At 35.9% G+C, this 16,910-nt stretch overlaps 2 protein-coding genes across 2 annotated transcripts in view; one reads left to right on the top strand and one right to left on the bottom strand.

Annotated features, from left to right (window-relative positions):
- The window catches only part of spri (sprint), a 90,423-nt gene that overhangs the window by 2,599 nt on the left and 70,914 nt on the right, over positions 1 to 16,910 (bottom strand). Inside the window, exons 3-13 of the mRNA XM_066294146.1 lie at positions 4,974 to 5,176; positions 4,094 to 4,285; positions 3,841 to 4,046; positions 3,531 to 3,784; positions 3,377 to 3,482; positions 3,084 to 3,323; positions 2,740 to 3,028; positions 2,417 to 2,689; positions 745 to 897; positions 539 to 683; positions 41 to 315 (exon numbers count right to left, since the gene is read on the bottom strand). Of these exons, the coding sequence (XP_066150243.1) occupies positions 41 to 315; positions 539 to 683; positions 745 to 897; positions 2,417 to 2,689; positions 2,740 to 3,028; positions 3,084 to 3,323; positions 3,377 to 3,482; positions 3,531 to 3,784; positions 3,841 to 4,046; positions 4,094 to 4,285; positions 4,974 to 5,176 (2,336 nt within the window). The remainder of the gene's footprint in view (positions 1 to 40; positions 316 to 538; positions 684 to 744; positions 898 to 2,416; positions 2,690 to 2,739; positions 3,029 to 3,083; positions 3,324 to 3,376; positions 3,483 to 3,530; positions 3,785 to 3,840; positions 4,047 to 4,093; positions 4,286 to 4,973; positions 5,177 to 16,910) is intronic.
- Positions 5,287 to 8,657, top strand: LOC136345641 (lipase 1-like). Its single transcript, XM_066294149.1, has 7 exons — positions 5,287 to 5,483; positions 5,537 to 5,859; positions 5,911 to 6,157; positions 6,892 to 7,032; positions 7,087 to 7,171; positions 7,219 to 7,340; positions 7,392 to 8,657. Exons 1-7 carry the CDS (start codon positions 5,394 to 5,396, stop codon positions 7,542 to 7,544), a joined length of 1,161 nt encoding a protein of 386 aa, XP_066150246.1. The 5' UTR covers positions 5,287 to 5,393; the 3' UTR covers positions 7,545 to 8,657.

Here is a 16,910-nt window from a genome sequence, read left to right as displayed (position 1 = left end):
TCGGTTAACTTGAAGCAGAAAGTTGGAGGAGGCAAGTTACATAATAAGGGATCGAGTCGATCTCGAAAGCTCTTCGACCTGTTAATAGAAGCGCACTTCATTTTGTTCGGGGTTACAGTCTCAGAGTATGATTCATCAGTCTCAGTTATTACTTGATTGGGCTCGGCCCATGGGTCCGAAAATTCGGTAAGTTCGCTTATTTCGGAAGGAGGAGCCCTTGGGACGCGCCTGTCGAGCTCTACATTGTCATAAGCGGATATTCTGCACCTTTCACCGTCTGAGTTCATATCAAAATTTGTCCGGATATCAGGATATCTGAAGAAGAAATATAACACAATGAGAGTCAACTGTACTTACCCGTTTACGATTATTAAATGACTATCAAACTTAACATAAATCTTGAAACATATGGGAATCCCGATTGTTTTGCCCTCCGCATGTTTCTATAAATAGTTGCTCTGAAATCGCACTTGACCGCATGCCAAATATTGTTCAAATTTGACCGTGATGATGCGAATACCACAAATTCTTCATTTACCTGTTTGAGATCAAATCATGCAAAGTCGCTCTATCGTCAGAGCTATCAGGGGTGTAATCAAGAGAGCTTAGTAAATTGGGAATGGTGGGCCAATCAGAGTCGTAATCTAGATCGCTCGATTCCATGTTTATATCTGCCTCGTTCGCTGCATTGAAAAGTAAGTTGTTAATTCAGTGAGTTAATTAAAAAAAGTAAATGAAGCTTACTGACGAATTTCCAACCATTATCGACTTGCCAGGTGTCGCCTCCGTTGGACTTTGGTTTAATAAAGGGTGGAAGGACTGGCTTTGCATCGGGCTTCCTCAACACCATGAAGCGTTGCTTTGGGCTTAGGTTGTCTACTGATGAAGACATTAATCCTGAGGAAGACGAGTTAAATCATTACTGATTATTTCAGCTGCAACGGTGTTACAACGAAGATGGAATTTTATAATTTGCACAACTACTTAAGGATTGTGCAAACACACATCGTTAAAGGTAATATTGACAGGAAAATATATCTAAACTTGAAAGTATGGCGATAAAGACTAGTATTAATGATACTGGCTGATTTCATATGATTAATAATTTACGGAGAAAAGTCAAATAAATAATGCGAATGATATAGAAATACCCAAAATTCCAATGCTTCAAAAGCCGCATATCGCCTCTGCGAACGTCGTATTTTCAGTATTGCTTTGTCATGTTAGATAGGAGGAACGAAAGATAGTCTACAAAAAAATCTGTTTAACGAACGCTATGTTCAAATTTGATCATTTATAATAATCTATTAACAATACGGAAATTGCAAAACGTTTTATACGTCATCTAAAAAAAAACATAACTTCATAAACTTTCAAGTGTGCAACCTAACCATTTTCAGAATAATGGCAAAAAAATTAATTAAAATTTTTATTTTCAACACCCTGTATATTCGAGACTATTGTCTCTCGGATACGGCATATTGTCTTCAAATCATCACATTTTGGCGTGTAATATTTCAAGCCTTCGGTTGTCTCATTGTTAATGAACCACACACATGAAAGTTGATAATATTTGGGTCTTTTGAATTATTGTATATGGGGGCATTTAAAACAATTGGTTTACGCAGTAGAAATTGATAGTCATGAGCAATTAATGCAAAGAATAATGAATGCAGTCGAATACATTAAAAATAGACAAAGTATACAAACAATATACAATTTGCTAATTTCAAGCAGCCAAGTGTATATTTCCGCTAATGGTGATACTTTTGCGCACTTGTTATAATTATTTTATTACTTTTAATGATTAATTATTGATAATAAAAATGACAATTATTATTTAATTATTGTCAATGATGAAAAATGATAATATGCAGGAATTTATAAGTGTAATAATTCCGAAACAGATGCCTGCCGGCAAAAATTTTATATGACATATTTTAATCAGAAACTGTGCACATTCCTTAATTTTCGGCCTCCGGTTTTGAATCGTCCCCTATATTCGATATTATCAACTTTCTAATATGGCATATTTTCTCCAATCATCCCTATTTGGCGTGTAGCGTACCCAGCTTTCGGTTGTTCTACTGTTAAGGAACCACTCTGTATAAAAGTGAAACCTGAAACCCGTAAATATGGGCACTGAATAAGGGAGCATGAGACCTAATGTTAAAAAAAGTCATAACTCCTGCAAGAGAAGAGCTAGAGCAACCAATTTTTTCCAGTTTGCAAGCTAGAAATCTCTTCTTGTACCTTACAACGATTAGGATTTATTATGTGGTATTTTATACTGTAAGCAGTAGAAAACTTTGGAGAGGTCACAAAAACACCGTTACTTAAGTCATATTTCACAAGCTTTCATCAAACCTCAGCCGTGAACACCTCTGAATATCATCTAACAAGGAAAGGAACTTACCTCCTTGAAATTCCCCACCATCTTCAACCCTCTCCAGCCCCGGACTTAAGGTTTTCATGGAGTTCAATCCAGGAGGGTTGGAATGCCGATGATGGGGTGGTATTCCAGGTGCAGGCCTGGATACCAATCTTTTGGGAACCACCTGCTGGAGGGACGTCAGAGAATCAGCAGGTTCCGCGTAAAATGGACTTTGCTGTTTCGGACTGGGCAAATCCTGAGTTTGTTGATGCGGTGTTGAAAGGGTTTCTGTGACTGGTGATTGCAGATTTGAGGCTAAAAATTTTCATCTTCACTGGAGCTTCGCGCATTGGGGAACTCCTTACATTTTAGCGGGTTGTTTATCAATACTGGAGTGCTGCAAACGCTCCTCTGCATTGAACCGTTGTGAGAAGAATCAGCGGGACTTAAAACATTGTTGTTCAATGAAACGATGTTCCCAGGGGTGTGTTGCAGGATGTCTGGGGAAGCCAAGTTGCTGCTACCGTTGTTGTTATTGGTTTTTGGTTTGATGAGAGACCCATCGGTGCCCCATACGTCTTCATAGTCACTAATTTTATCGCCAAGGCCGCTTTTGTAGTAGAGCATGGTTGGGGAATCCACGATATCACTCTCCTTACAAAACTCGTTAGTAAAATTGCTTATGTACATAAGGAAATTTACTACATACCTGATAATGTTTTGATAATTTAGGCTTAGTTCTTTTGCTCTGTCTCCCTCCCTTAGCGACTGAAAGGGGTGATAGAGTGTCTGGGGACAAGATACTATCCGAACTGGGAGATAATATTGAGTTGGGAGATGTAAGATTGCTGATGCTCCTATTTCTAACACTCCCCCTTGAAGATATAGTAGAGTTGTTGCACTGGCCCTCTGGGGACATACGTTTGGGGTCGCAATGAACCACCTCCATCTACAATATTTGTGTATTTCATCCACTTCCATAATTAGATTTTAGCTATTTACCTGAGAAGGAGTTTGCTTCTCGTTGCTGGGACTTTGAGCATTCACACTGAAAGTCACAGTAGTGGTAACGGTAAAGTTGTTTTGAGGGGTAGTTGGTTTTGACCATCTAAAATACACCTCTGAATCACATTGCAACAAAAATAAAAATTCCTACCTTGGAGGAGGGGGAGGAGGGTTTTTGCCCAAAGAAGAGTCTCCTTTTAAAGAAGTCAAACTCCTATTAAGTTCCGCCTTATTAGGGTCATTTTTACTGAGCAAATTCAAAGTGTTTGGCCTCGTAGGTCTTGATTGAACTGGAGTAGACGGTTCTGCCTGCTTGAACGTGCTCATCAACGGATTTAAATTGAGCACTAAATCTGCATCAGGGCTTGATGCTGCTGATGGTGGAGGGCTGTAGCTCCAGAACTCCTATTAATTGCAACTTTCACTTTGACAAAAATCTAAATTTCCTCCATAAGAATTACCTGTCCTAGAAGAGCTAGGGAGGACAACTGTTGTCTACTCTTTGACTCTCTTATTGCTTTTGGTAACGTCAGTTGTACAGGCAGCTCATCACAGCAGCTAGCATAGTGAGCAATTAAAGCGGCCATATCCACGAACCTGTTTTCACTAGTTTCCAGGCCCAGTCTCCCTTCGGAACTGTGTATCAGATAATGCTCGATGTACGGTCCTAGAAGGGCTAAATAGAATGAAAACTCTATGAGCTACTAAACATACCTTTATCTGGGGGTAGTCTAACAGACAAGGCCATAGTGTCAGACTGCGATGATTTTCTGACCACGAAACTACCGTCTTCTTTGCCTTGGAGCAGATGAAACGCTCCAGCTCGTTGAATCCCTGGGAGGAACCATATGGGGTGGCACAGCACTAGCCGTTCCATAAGACTAATATCACATGTTGCTCCGTAACCTGCAAAGATATGGTGTTTTGGTTTTTTGGGGATGCTGCTGGTTTTTAGTGCTACGACATTGCGATATTCTCAACAACAGTATATACGGTGTACATTCTTGGATACTTATCAATATATAATGAGATTGCTTTGTTTTCATGTACTTAAGGATGGAAATGGTATTTTATTGACATTGAATCTAAAAGGAAGTGGCCAAGATACCACAGACACAGCCAAAACTTCATGGAAGCATTATGGTTTCATAGTTTTTGTTGCTTTCGTTTAAGCGTTTTAAATATACCTTGGGATCATTTTTACTATCTCCCTAAAAAAAAATCTTGTTTCATCAAGGCAACGCACCAGTTCATACTTCCGCCATCACAATGGCCAAAATCAACCAACTTGGCTTCCAATTTTCTTCTCGGCTACCTTATTCACCAGATTTAACTCTTAAATTATTTCTAATTTCCAAACCCGAAAAAATCGCTCGATGGAAAGAGATTTGCCAATAATAATGAGGTGGAGTCCGAAGTTAACGCCTATTTTAAAATATTCAAAACTTCTTACTACAAACATGATACAGAGGGAGAAGTGTGTCAATCTCAAAGGAGACTATATTGAGAAATAATGTAATATTCTCGAATTATTTTTTCTTTAATTGTTACATTAGCTACTTCTGGGACTCTCCTCCTATCAATATATCCTTACCTTCCTCCTCGCTTCGCTCACTGCTCGCATCGGATCCTCCATTGGAGGAAATCAAAGACTCTCTAGAATCAGACCTAGATGAGGACACTGCAGGTGGGGGTGCTAGGGCCCTCAGCAAGGGAGGAGACGGAGATGGTGCCCCTATTTGAGGACTCTGACGGTTGTTGATATCTTGCAAATAGGGCTCCAAAAACGCCTCATTTCTACAACAAAAAAATAAGTCAAAGGCTGAAAGTTCACGGAGCACGAGTCAACAAAATTTGCGGTAAACGCGTATTCGAGTTAATGAGCTATCTGTTGAATAATTAATGCTTTGAAATTACTGTAACAGCGTATTTGGGTTAGAAAGATAAGCAGCACATCGATGATAAGCCTCATTGCGACCACAAGTTATTAGAAAGCATTTCTTCCATTTAAAACATGTATAAGGCTGTATTTAGCATTGGTTTAGTGGCGCTTTTAGTGAGTTGGTGGAAAACAACTGATCTTCATCCAACAATAGGAAATATTGTAAGCACATTCCTCGTGTTACCATTCGTTTATCTCTTATTTCATTCTCGTAGAGTGATTTCTTAAAATCCTACGAATACAGACTTGAAACGCATCAAGTCCAAACTGAAGATGGATATATTTTGACGATGCATCGAATTCCTGTAGGCAGGAATGAGGTTAATAAAAACATCAAAAAGCCTGCAGTATTCCTGATGCATGGCTTATTGCTGAGTTCCATAGATTGGGTCATAAGGGGGCCAGGAAAATCCATCGGACTGATTTTAGCTGACTCTGGATATGACGTGTGGATCGGGAACTATAGAGGCAATACTAATTCTAGGAAACATGTAACTTTGGACCCCATAAGAGACAAGAAGGAGTTTTATAATTCAAGGTTTGGAAATGTTATTTATGTGTTGGGATTAGGTACTAAATTAAATGATAGTTATCATGAAATAGGGATCTATGATATTCCTGCTATGATCGATTACGTGCTGGAACACATTGGACAAGCAAAATTATCGTATATTGGGTTTTCGCAAGGAGTGACATCGTTCTTGGTTATGGGGACCCTGAGACCCGAATATAATAAGAAAATTTTGGTTATGAATGCCTGGGCTCCGGTGACAAATATGCAGGCAATTTCTAGTTTCATTTTCAATACCTTAAGAAAATTTCCTCACCTTCTAAAGGTACCGTTTCGTAAGGGACTAACAATCCGGAATAAAATTCGTTAAACATTGAAGGAAATATCTTTCGTGAAAATGCTGGAATACGTCAAATAATGTTTTTGTTGTGCATTTTTTTTAACATAATAGACCTGTATACAGGGTTACCTATGCAGTACATAAATGTACATTTTAGTTTTTTCTTATGGAATCCCATGTATATTATGACATTTTTTAGTTCTTTGAGAAATTCTGACCATATTTCGCGTAACATGCTCTTGTCTAAATTCAACAGGTATTGAAATATTTGCACAATATGGTAATTAGGATGGTCGGCTAGAAGGCCTGAACTCACCCCTATGGACTTCTTTTATCTGAAACACAAGGCGTATTTAAATAAGTCCAATAATACAGAAGAGTTAAGAAGTAAAATTACTCAAGAAGCTTAATAAATACCTCCTCCTATTAAATTTAGACATGGATATGTTAGATAAAATATATCCAGAATTTTTATTAAAACTGAAAAACGTCATAATATACATGGAGTTCCATTAGAAGCAAATTAAAAAGTACATTTATCAACTATATGGATACATGTCGGCCGCGTTAAAAAATCTGCAATTAAGAACAATACATGATGTGTTTCAGTATTTTCAGGAAAAATATTTCCTTCGATTTTTAATGAATTTATTCGGAACTTGTGGCCCTCTATGAACATTAAATATTTAGCAATCAACTACAATTTGTAAAATTCTCAGGTCCCAGAATTACTCAAATGGTATGAAATGTTTGACATTACCACAACCCCAGCATTTCGATTTATTTGCAGAAGCTCCAGTTTCATTTGCGATAGATTTTTTGGCCTCTTGGGGTGTTCAGATGAGCAAATGCCTGATAAAGTTAGTTTCAGAAATATAGTTAAGTAATGTATGCGATGTCAAGATGGTTTACAGAATTTTCAATTGGCGCTTCTAAGCAATTTCCCTTCCGGTATGTCCCTAAAGCAGCTGAGTCATTATGTGCAGGGCTCTATTTCAGGTAACGTAAAACCGCGTCAGTGCAATATAAACAGGAGAGATTTGCAGAAATCTTCGCCCCGTATAATAAGAATTTTTCGGATGTAAAGAAATCTGACTCATATGATCTTGCTAAAGTAACTGCACCTATGGTTTTCTACTACGGAGAAGCGGACAACGTGGTGAATCACGTAAGATTGTTAAAATGTTTAGGAGATTTGAATGGTGTAACATGTTTGCAGGAGCTGCTCAATGAGGCAATCAAAGATATGCCAAATGTTAAAAAAATATACAGAGTTCCTTACCGGAATTTTAATCATCTTGATTTTCTTTGGGGCAAAGACGTGCGACTGTTGAACGAAGAGACTTTGAAGAACATCAACAATTTTAATTAAAAAAATTATTGAATTTTTAGTTACATTTCTGTGATACCGTGGTTTCTTATAAAACCGACAAAATAATTCCGGCTGACAATATTTCTCTAGTTCTCTCTGGCATACTGCCAAATCGAAAGTTTATTCCAGACGACGCGACTCATCGGAAGAATGCAATTAAGACTCCTCAAATGTCCAGTCATCTACAAGGGAATTGATGAGGCAAATACACTGCTGGAATTTAAGTTCAATGGGATATCTGAGTTTTAATCAAAGCAATTCTAAGGGAAAATTAAACTGAGTTATTATTTCCATGTTAAACTAATAGTCAGCCATAAGAGAAAACAGCAATAATGCGGCTCGTTGCCAAACATTCCGGCAACGAGAACAATTATTTGTCTAATTGTGTTAAGCAACATCCAGCTGCAAATCCTGCAATAAAACTACCTGCTGAAAACAATCGAATTAATTGCGTAAACAAATTACATGGCTAAATTAACAACAGACAACCGTTTATAACGTATTGCTACGCCCGAAATGGAATTTCTTATAAAAGGTTCGCAGGAATGCAATTTTCTTTTTGGTCGTTTTTCCTGGAGTAGGTTCTGACTTGTAGCTGCTTAACTTAATGTGAAATGAAATCAGGCTTCATATACAGGGCGTCTCAAAATATACCGATAGACTTTGAGCGGTGGTGGAAGACATTAAAACGCACTTTTTTCTCAAATAAACATATACCTGTAAATGACCCGTTTGACCACAAAAAGTTCAATGTGGTTTTGGTCACTATAATCGCTTTCGTTCGTGTTAGCCGTTGTTTTATTGATAAATAAACGATGGTTTAGAGCTATTGTTCAAATTGTCCATTTTCTTCAATACAAAGATTGCACCGCCGGTTCATTGACTCGCGGACTCTATGGAATATTCCCGGAATAGCTTCTAGATGTGTGTAACTGGCCATTATTCTTGCCAAGAGATCTTCCTCATTACGAATGGATGTTTCGTAGACCAGAGATTTCAAATAATCCCAAAGGAAAATATGCGGAGTGTTCAGAGGGGACCTCTTTTTCCAATTCATTGATGCGTATCGGTATGTTCTTTAAATGAGAAATTATTATATTTATTAAAGGAAAAGAGTTTTTAATAATGACCCCAACCTCCCCTTCAAGTTTCTCGTTTTTGAGATACTCCGAATAATCAAATTTATATATAATCATCAATCATATGTACAATAAATTCACGTAAGAGTAGTTTCGTGGACAAGTTCTTGCAAAATTAAGTAAAATTAGCAAATTTGAATCATGATAAAATAATTTTATAATAATAATTGGAAAATCGTGATGGTTAAAAAGAATTTGGAAATTTTTCGAAAGAATGCGGATTTTTTAAATAAACTTGCTCTCTTATATTAAAAAATGTATGCCCATTCCTCCCAAATTTGGTCATATTCTCTGCAGTTTCTCATTAATTTTCAACTCAATAGTGAAATAAATTTCCTTGGAATTTTTTGTGTTCCAATTGGACTTCGCTGATCTCCATCTACCTGAAATAATCAATCGCAACCAAATGGAATGGCCGCAAAGTAGATTCGTTTGCAAATTTCCTTACTTTACAGTCATTCTGCCTACTTGTACGCAAATACTAAAAATTTCAAATTTTAAGTTTGACCTCTCTTAGGTTAACGTGTTAATGCTTCTGCGCAAACAGTAGCTTCAAGGCTCATTGATATTGTTACGGCTGGCGGTCGACCGACAAAGGTAAAACACAGAGACAGAAAAAAGAGTTTATCATGGACGCTGAACCGAATAATCTATAGCATCCTTTTATGCAGGTCGAGTATTCTGGTATGTTAGTTTATCTTTATGTCTTCATATTCGTACGAAAACTATTGTATTTTTTACTCATAAGGTTTTTAGCTATACAGAGTGTTATTTAAGTGCGTGGCTAAACTTCAAGATGTGAGTCTTTAGCTGATTCTAAAACAAAAGTGTATATAAACAAAGTCCGGTAATGTTTTGTTTTCTAGATACAGGGTGTCAAACTTTTTTTAAATCGTTACATGTTTTTTATTAAAACTATATTTAAATGATATGCAATTTTTTTTAGTTAAAAAAATTCTTAATAATAAATAACATGAAACTTACAATAGTTGCTGAAAATATCCCTTTTCAACTTCAATGCAAACGTTAAAAACACGTTGAAATATTGCCGGCGTATATCTTATCTGATTAGATGAATCTCGCATCCGTTGGATTAATTTTTCTTCAGCGATGACCGGAGTTCTATAAATAAAGGACTTTACATGCCCCCAAAAGAAAAAATCTAACGGATTTCAATCCAGTAAGCTGGGACGCCACGGCCGTGATTAATGCAAAAACAATATGAAAGTTTGAAAAAAGTCAGTGGCGGATAAATAACAATAAAAACCATAAATAGCGCTTTCAAATTTTAACAAAATGTGCTAATGGAGTATAGTAAAAAACGTTTTAAACACAAGTTTGTCACCCTGTATCTTGAAAACGAAGCATTATCGGACCTATGTTCATATAAACTTTTCATCCTGGGATCATACAAAAAACGTGCTTAAATAACCTCCTGTATAAGAAGACCATTACTAGAAGCGTTTGCGCAAGGTCGAGAACTCAAGTGCTACCCTGATCTTTGGGGAAGAAAATTGGAAAATTACGCCGTTTGGTAGGTTGAGTTTGCAGGCGTCGAAATTGCAGGAAAGAAGGGGGGAGGGGCATTTTTCTTGCAAGGAATTGGCCTGTCAAGTTTAGTCAAAGTGTTCATAAATGTTTATGTATTTATTCTACGATCAATGAACTACTTGACTTCACCAATTCCTGCCTGTAAGGGCCTGAACAAAGGACTGCCCTGATTTCGACAAGTTCAGTTCCCATTCTTTGCTCGGGGAAGCTCAATTTACCTCGCAATAAAACAAAATAACCACTTTCAGCTATTTCCCGGTATAAGTTCCATTAAATCAAAGATTCCTCCTACTCGTCAAAAGAACACGCATTTCACCTTCGAAGCCATTTTCCCGGTGACGAAAATTATTTCGCTATGGCCAGCTGCACTAGCACCATTAAGTGCTCATGAATTGAGTAATATCAATATTGCGATAACTTCAATTAAATTGTTTTATAACCGCATTAAACGACGGTTTAATGGCGTGTAAAATGAGAGTTTTGGCACCTGTTTTGAAGTCGGTGAAAGTGGCCGTAAACTGATGTTCAAGATTATCCTTGAATGCTCAAATTAAGGAGGGAGTGAGTTAAATTTTTATAAGCATTTTTGAAACCTACTTCATATGCCTAAAACGACGTTTCTACATAAAAGCCGAAACTTTGGATCAACTCCCATTATCTGAAAACCATCAATTAAGCTTAACGGGACCCGAGAAGATTTTTAGTGCCATTAATACAGAATATTGACAGGCAACCTTAGCGGCTGTCGTCTCTAATTCTAAGATCCTATTGATTTTTATCTGTTCAGGGAATTCAGCACATAACACAAGAGACAGGGGAAAACGCAAAGGAGAATATTCAGAAATGTCTGATTAATTTGTTTGCCATGAAGTGGGCATCAATAGTAGAATACTACATCGCTTTTAGGTTAATGAAAAACGACTGAACGCAAATTAAATAACGAACAATATAAAGTTGTTCTAATTACACCATCAATTAGCAGTTTAAAAATGCAGGAAAACTCTCACCCATTGCTTTGCAAAAAGAAGCAAATTTTCAATCAAACAGCATCCAATTAGTGCTCGAATCCAGACCATATGCGTTTGACCGCAACATCCCTCTTTCGACAAGTATGTTATTGCACAGGCTTTTACCTCCCTTTTCGTTCACTGGTATTTTTATTTAATAAATCTGGGTTTGCGTAATATTTCGATTCCCCCTTTCATGTAAAGTAAACAGCAGTAACTCTCAAAGAGATTTGCGACGCTTTGAAATTCACAACATCAACATTTTCAATTGAGAACATGAAAGTTCGGCAACGTGTAATCTTTAATTTTAGTGGCGGCAAACGCTCAACAATTCCTTATTATTTCTAACTAAAAGTGATTAAAAATGGTTAGTCCATGATACCCACAATACGGACCAAATATGCTCCTTATTGTAAAAATTGCAACATGCATCAAACTCTACCGAAATTGATATACGTACAGTAGTGGTAAAATGTAGAGCAACTTTTGATAAATTAATATAATTAGAGTCTTAATAGTTATAAATATTTGGTTATAGGTTCAATATGAAGCCAGTGTATGTCCAAATACTTCTACAAAAACATTTCTTTATTCTTATTTTTTTTTGTCGAATTTTATATTAATAATAGTATTTTTTGTTGGAAAATAGTGGAGCAACTTATCAAATTATAGCAAATATTCACCTTAAAATTCAGTTCATTGGTGATATATCGTTGGTCAAAATGTCTCGAGACAAACATTTATCAGTGGAAGTGAAAGATGTTGTTAATTTGCATAGAAGTGGCCAAAAGCAAGCAAATATCGCTAAAATATTTAATTTAAACAAATCCAATGTTTGTCGAATAATTCGACAATAGCGAGTATCTGGGAATGTTAATGTAAAAAGGAAATGTAACAGATTCAAGAAAACCAATCGTTGCCAAAATAAACAAATTTTAAAAATGCTTTTTTTTTTTTAATTGCTTGGCCTCCACGCTCTCCTGATCTTTTCTCCATTGAACCCCATGACATGAGAAAAAGAACGGTTACAACACTGGAAAACTCATGATATCCTTTAGCATAGTTACGTAATGCAATTCAAGTTACATAAACGAGCTTCTCAGCTAACAACTCATAAGGTGATTATACACATTATTCGATTTATAAAGACTTTGTGGACTTCGGTTCACTCGCAAGTTACATAATTAATTTTGTATGGTGTTGTCAATATATTTATAAAATCTCCTTAAAATACGCGCATTATATGTAGGTGTTGAAATTTTTATGATAAATAGTACATGTTCAACCTCTGTTTTGGATTAGACATTTTTTTTCATTATTATACGTAATCCCTGATTAAATTCCAACTCCAAATGCTGCGTTTTATTACCTCAATAATTGGACTCGGTTTATAAGTTAGCACAGAGAGTTGTTGTGGGCATACTGTAATGAAAAAGATTTTTAATTTCAAACAAAATATGCCCGCCCCTAATGGAAAACCAAATAAGCATTAGCGAAATTGCTTTAGTTCCATTTGCTGAGCTTTCCAGTGATGTACCTATATAATTGTATCAGATTAAAAAATATTTTTGATTAAGTTTGATTATCATGCATATGTAGAATAATTAAAAGGTTGAATTTTAGATTAGAAATACCGTAAAAGTGCTTGATTGATGTAGGTACTTCGAGGTTAGCTAAATATAATTAACGAGTGAAAAATACTCAATAATTCTACTTCGGTTGACATTGATCCCTGCATACCTGGCTTCATTTAAATTTTATGTGAAGAATCTAAAGACTTTAAAAGTCAGGAAACATGTAATCACTAATCAACTGGAAAGGTCCTTAGGGACGTGGCAAAAATTTCGGTGTTTTACTGCAAAATTTGATGGATTTTCTTTTATATTATATTTGAAGCATTAAATTCATCCCTAACACGTATAACATTTTAGCTTTTCAACATTGTTTAACAAAAATTTTTAAAAGTATGGGAGCTTATAGTTAGTCATCGACAAGAAAAGAAATTCACGACTTTTCCAAAATTAAAACTAAAGATAATTTCTATGCAGGAATGGAACTGACCAATACTCTACGATTACATGAATATTGTTTTCTTGATAAAATTACCAGAATCTTGACCGATCATCTCTAATGGTAAAGTGTGGAGACGGTTAAAATAGGTAAGCTTAGTCGCCAATCGAAATGAAAAATTCCTTTGATTCGTTGCCAAAATTTGTAAGATTTTTCATTTAAGTGTAGCGGCTCAAAAACTCTGGGAAATTAAACTTTAAACAATTTAACATTGGGGATATTGTTTTCCACATGATCTCGCTAAAATTAAATGCACTTAGCCCAACGATGCTTCAAGGTCTTTATGCCATTGCTATAAGAAGATTTGTCCAACTTTTCAAAATAGAAATTTGTTGCAGATACCACTTCAGCATCCGACCCAAATTCTTTACCAGCAAAGTTTCTTTTCGAATTCGAGAACAAACTGAAATCGCGAGGAGCTAAATCTGGTGATTAGGGTGCATGTAGAAGTAATTGAAAACCCAAATGTCCAAGCTTATCCATCACGGCATGAGACTTGTGACAAATAATGCGTTGTCCTGATCAATCGCGATTTTCTTTTCGGCCAAATCAGGACGTTTGTAGAATTCGTGTATGTACTTCTTCTAGAAGGCGAAGGAAGAGAGGAGGAGATAGGGAAGAGCTGTCGGCGACCAGGAACTAAATGGTGACTGAAGACTGAATGCACCACAACCTAACTAACTAACCTAATCAAACCGTGCTTAACCGAATAAAAACAAACAAACAGTTAGTCACAAAAGTCTACATACACTTTTAGATGTAATTTATCTATTACTTTGGACTTAATATTTATTTATAATAAATATTTGGTTGGCCCTCCGTTTGAGGCGAGCACTGCATGAAGACGTCTTGGTATAATGGAACTAAATTTTCTGTGACGTCAGAGGGTATTTCTACTCCCGAAGTTTGTAAAGCGTTTTTTAATATTTCTTTGTTAGTTATTTTTAATTTTCCATTATTTCTTTCTAATTTGCCCCATAGGTGTTCTATAGGGTTCAAATCGGCTGAGGAAGTGTGTGCAATTGTTTAGGTATATTATATGAGATCCATTCAAGAACAACCGGAGCTGTATGCTTGGGATCATTGGCTTGTTGGAATATTCAACGATCGCCAAGTAACAGTTTATTAACTGATGGAATCAAATTATCTTACAATATTTTGAAATATTGTAGATGGTTCGTGGTACCATTAATAAAAATCAATTTTCCAACCCTAGCAGCTGACATTAAATCCCAAACCATGGCGTCACCTTCTCCATGTTTAACAGTTGATACTAAATTTTGAGGTTTCAGTTCTTCATTCACCTTTCTTCATACTTTTCCATATCATCCAAAAATATTAAATTTACTTTCATTGGTAAATAATACGGTTTTGCAAACCTTAGAGCCTTTGTTTAAGTGATTATTAATAAAATTAATATTTTTTATCAATTTACTGCAGATATTAGTGGCATTTTTCTTGGTGTTCCTCCATGATAGTTATTTTGTCGTAGTATTCTTCTTACTGTTTCAGAACTAAGTCTTTTCAGTATCATTTTCAATTTCTATAGCAAATTTTTGAGCACCTGTTTTGGGTTCCGAAGTAAATCCTTTAAAAGTGATCGCACATCTCATTAATTTCATTTTCTGCGACGGCCAGATCTTGCTTTATTGTTCGTATTTATTGCATTATTTCTTAAACTGGAATGTAAATAAATAATAATTTTTGTTACATTTATGTATTGTTTCTAGAATAGCATTTTTACATAATTAACAAAAAAATATATATTCATTATTTTATTAGTTATATACAATTTACAAGGCGTAATTATACATTTATGACCGTATAATACAATAACATAATTGAAAAACAATTAAAATACATATGTTGGGTTTGGCTATAGCTAAGTTAAGTTTCATTATATTATTTATTATATTTGAAAACTGCTTTTTTTGCTTTATTTTACCGCAGCCAGCACCCTGATTCACTCCACGGTCCGGAAAGCTATCACGTATCAGAATATCAAAGAAGTCATTTTTTCAAAGAAGGAACCAATAATTTTTCTTGGGTTAAAGCGATATGTTACCATAGTATCTATTAAAAAAAGTGCCTAAATAAAATTTAAATAGTTGAAACTTTTTTTTATAATTTTTCCTAATTTGTCTAAATATAATAGTCGTAAATTGTTCATTTCAAAGCACTGTGCACATCACAGAAAGGCACGTTACTCTTATTTATTTAATTTTACTTCAAACGCATTTGCAATAACAAAAATAACGTATTTATCGATATGGGCCTGACAGGCGGGAGGTAAAGGAAATCATGCTTAAGCCGTTGTGAGGCCGGAAACTTTTCATCAAATCCTCGTAGAACGTAGTGTTTGATACCTCATATTCGTCTCTACAATTCGCAACATTCGGACTCGAACAATTTGAATTTTATCGAAGCCACTGTGGATGGGAATTTCGTTCCCCATCTTCGCCCGCTCGCTTCAAAACTCCCGAAATCTTTACAACATTGGGCTCGAAATGACGCTTTCATTACAACTCAGTAATAATATTCCCTTGGGCAACAATGCGGCATAGGGTGTATTATCATGCATTATCTCCTGCACCTGTTACGTTAACTCTGGCATAAAACTTCCGTGTTCGAAATCGCATTCATGTCCTGTCGAACAGGGAATGAGGGAACAGTTGGTAAAACGTCACACATTTGTGATTTTATCTCTGTTTAAATTGTGAAAGTTTTAAACACAGCGTACCGGGTTTTTTCCTGCATAGCAATCAAACGAGAGCCAATCAAGCTTGCGAATAAATAATAACACGAATCTCGATCTTACCGAAACCAGCCCAGATGAGATCTTGAGACAATTTCATCAAAACAAACCAGTATTTCATTGTTATTAAAGGCCTTTAAAGGAAAGCCAAAGATGGTTATGGCACTGCAAAGCGACAAGACGCCACAAAAATAAGTGGCACATTGTGTATCTCTAAAGCTGGTTATTAGAGTAATAAGCTAGAGCGATAAAAAGTAATGCACTTTTCCGCTCCTCACTATTAGATTAGATTAGGTTATTATTCCATTTATTATGTTTCAAATCTAGAGTGGCCTAATAGGGCCGAATTTTATGGTGATGGGTTTCAACGAGTTAAAATTGCTCTTGAAAGTACCTGGGCACCCATGAAAAATTTAAACGATCAAAACTTTTTACAAATCGCCTCAAATTCTAGCATTATTGATTCAAATCCTATCCTACGCGACTGTATCCTCTCTATCCCCCCTCCATCCTATTTCTGCACATCCTCAACATGGATACAAGCCATTTACAACCAAAGGGAGACACTTTTGACTTTAACACACTTGACGTTGAAATTGTACTGATTTGGAAACAGACCATGAACTGGAAGCAGATGTCCTGCTTTGAAGTCGTCACCCAATACGTTCTATAGAATTCAATGCAGATGCCAGTTTAATTGGATGTACTCTCACTTTCATATGAAACGCGCCACTCAGTAATAATAATAATTAATTCTTGTAATTTTGTTAAAATAATGCTTCAGAGCAGAGCATCGGTAAAATAGGAAACACCATTTATAAATTAAAAAGTTGATACGAAGTGA

This window comes from Euwallacea fornicatus, chromosome 20 (genome assembly GCF_040115645.1).
Source record: "Euwallacea fornicatus isolate EFF26 chromosome 20, ASM4011564v1, whole genome shotgun sequence".
NCBI lineage: Eukaryota > Metazoa > Arthropoda > Insecta > Coleoptera > Curculionidae > Euwallacea > Euwallacea fornicatus.
Note: the sequence above shows the minus strand (reverse complement) of the source record. Positions and strands in the feature narration are given on the sequence as shown.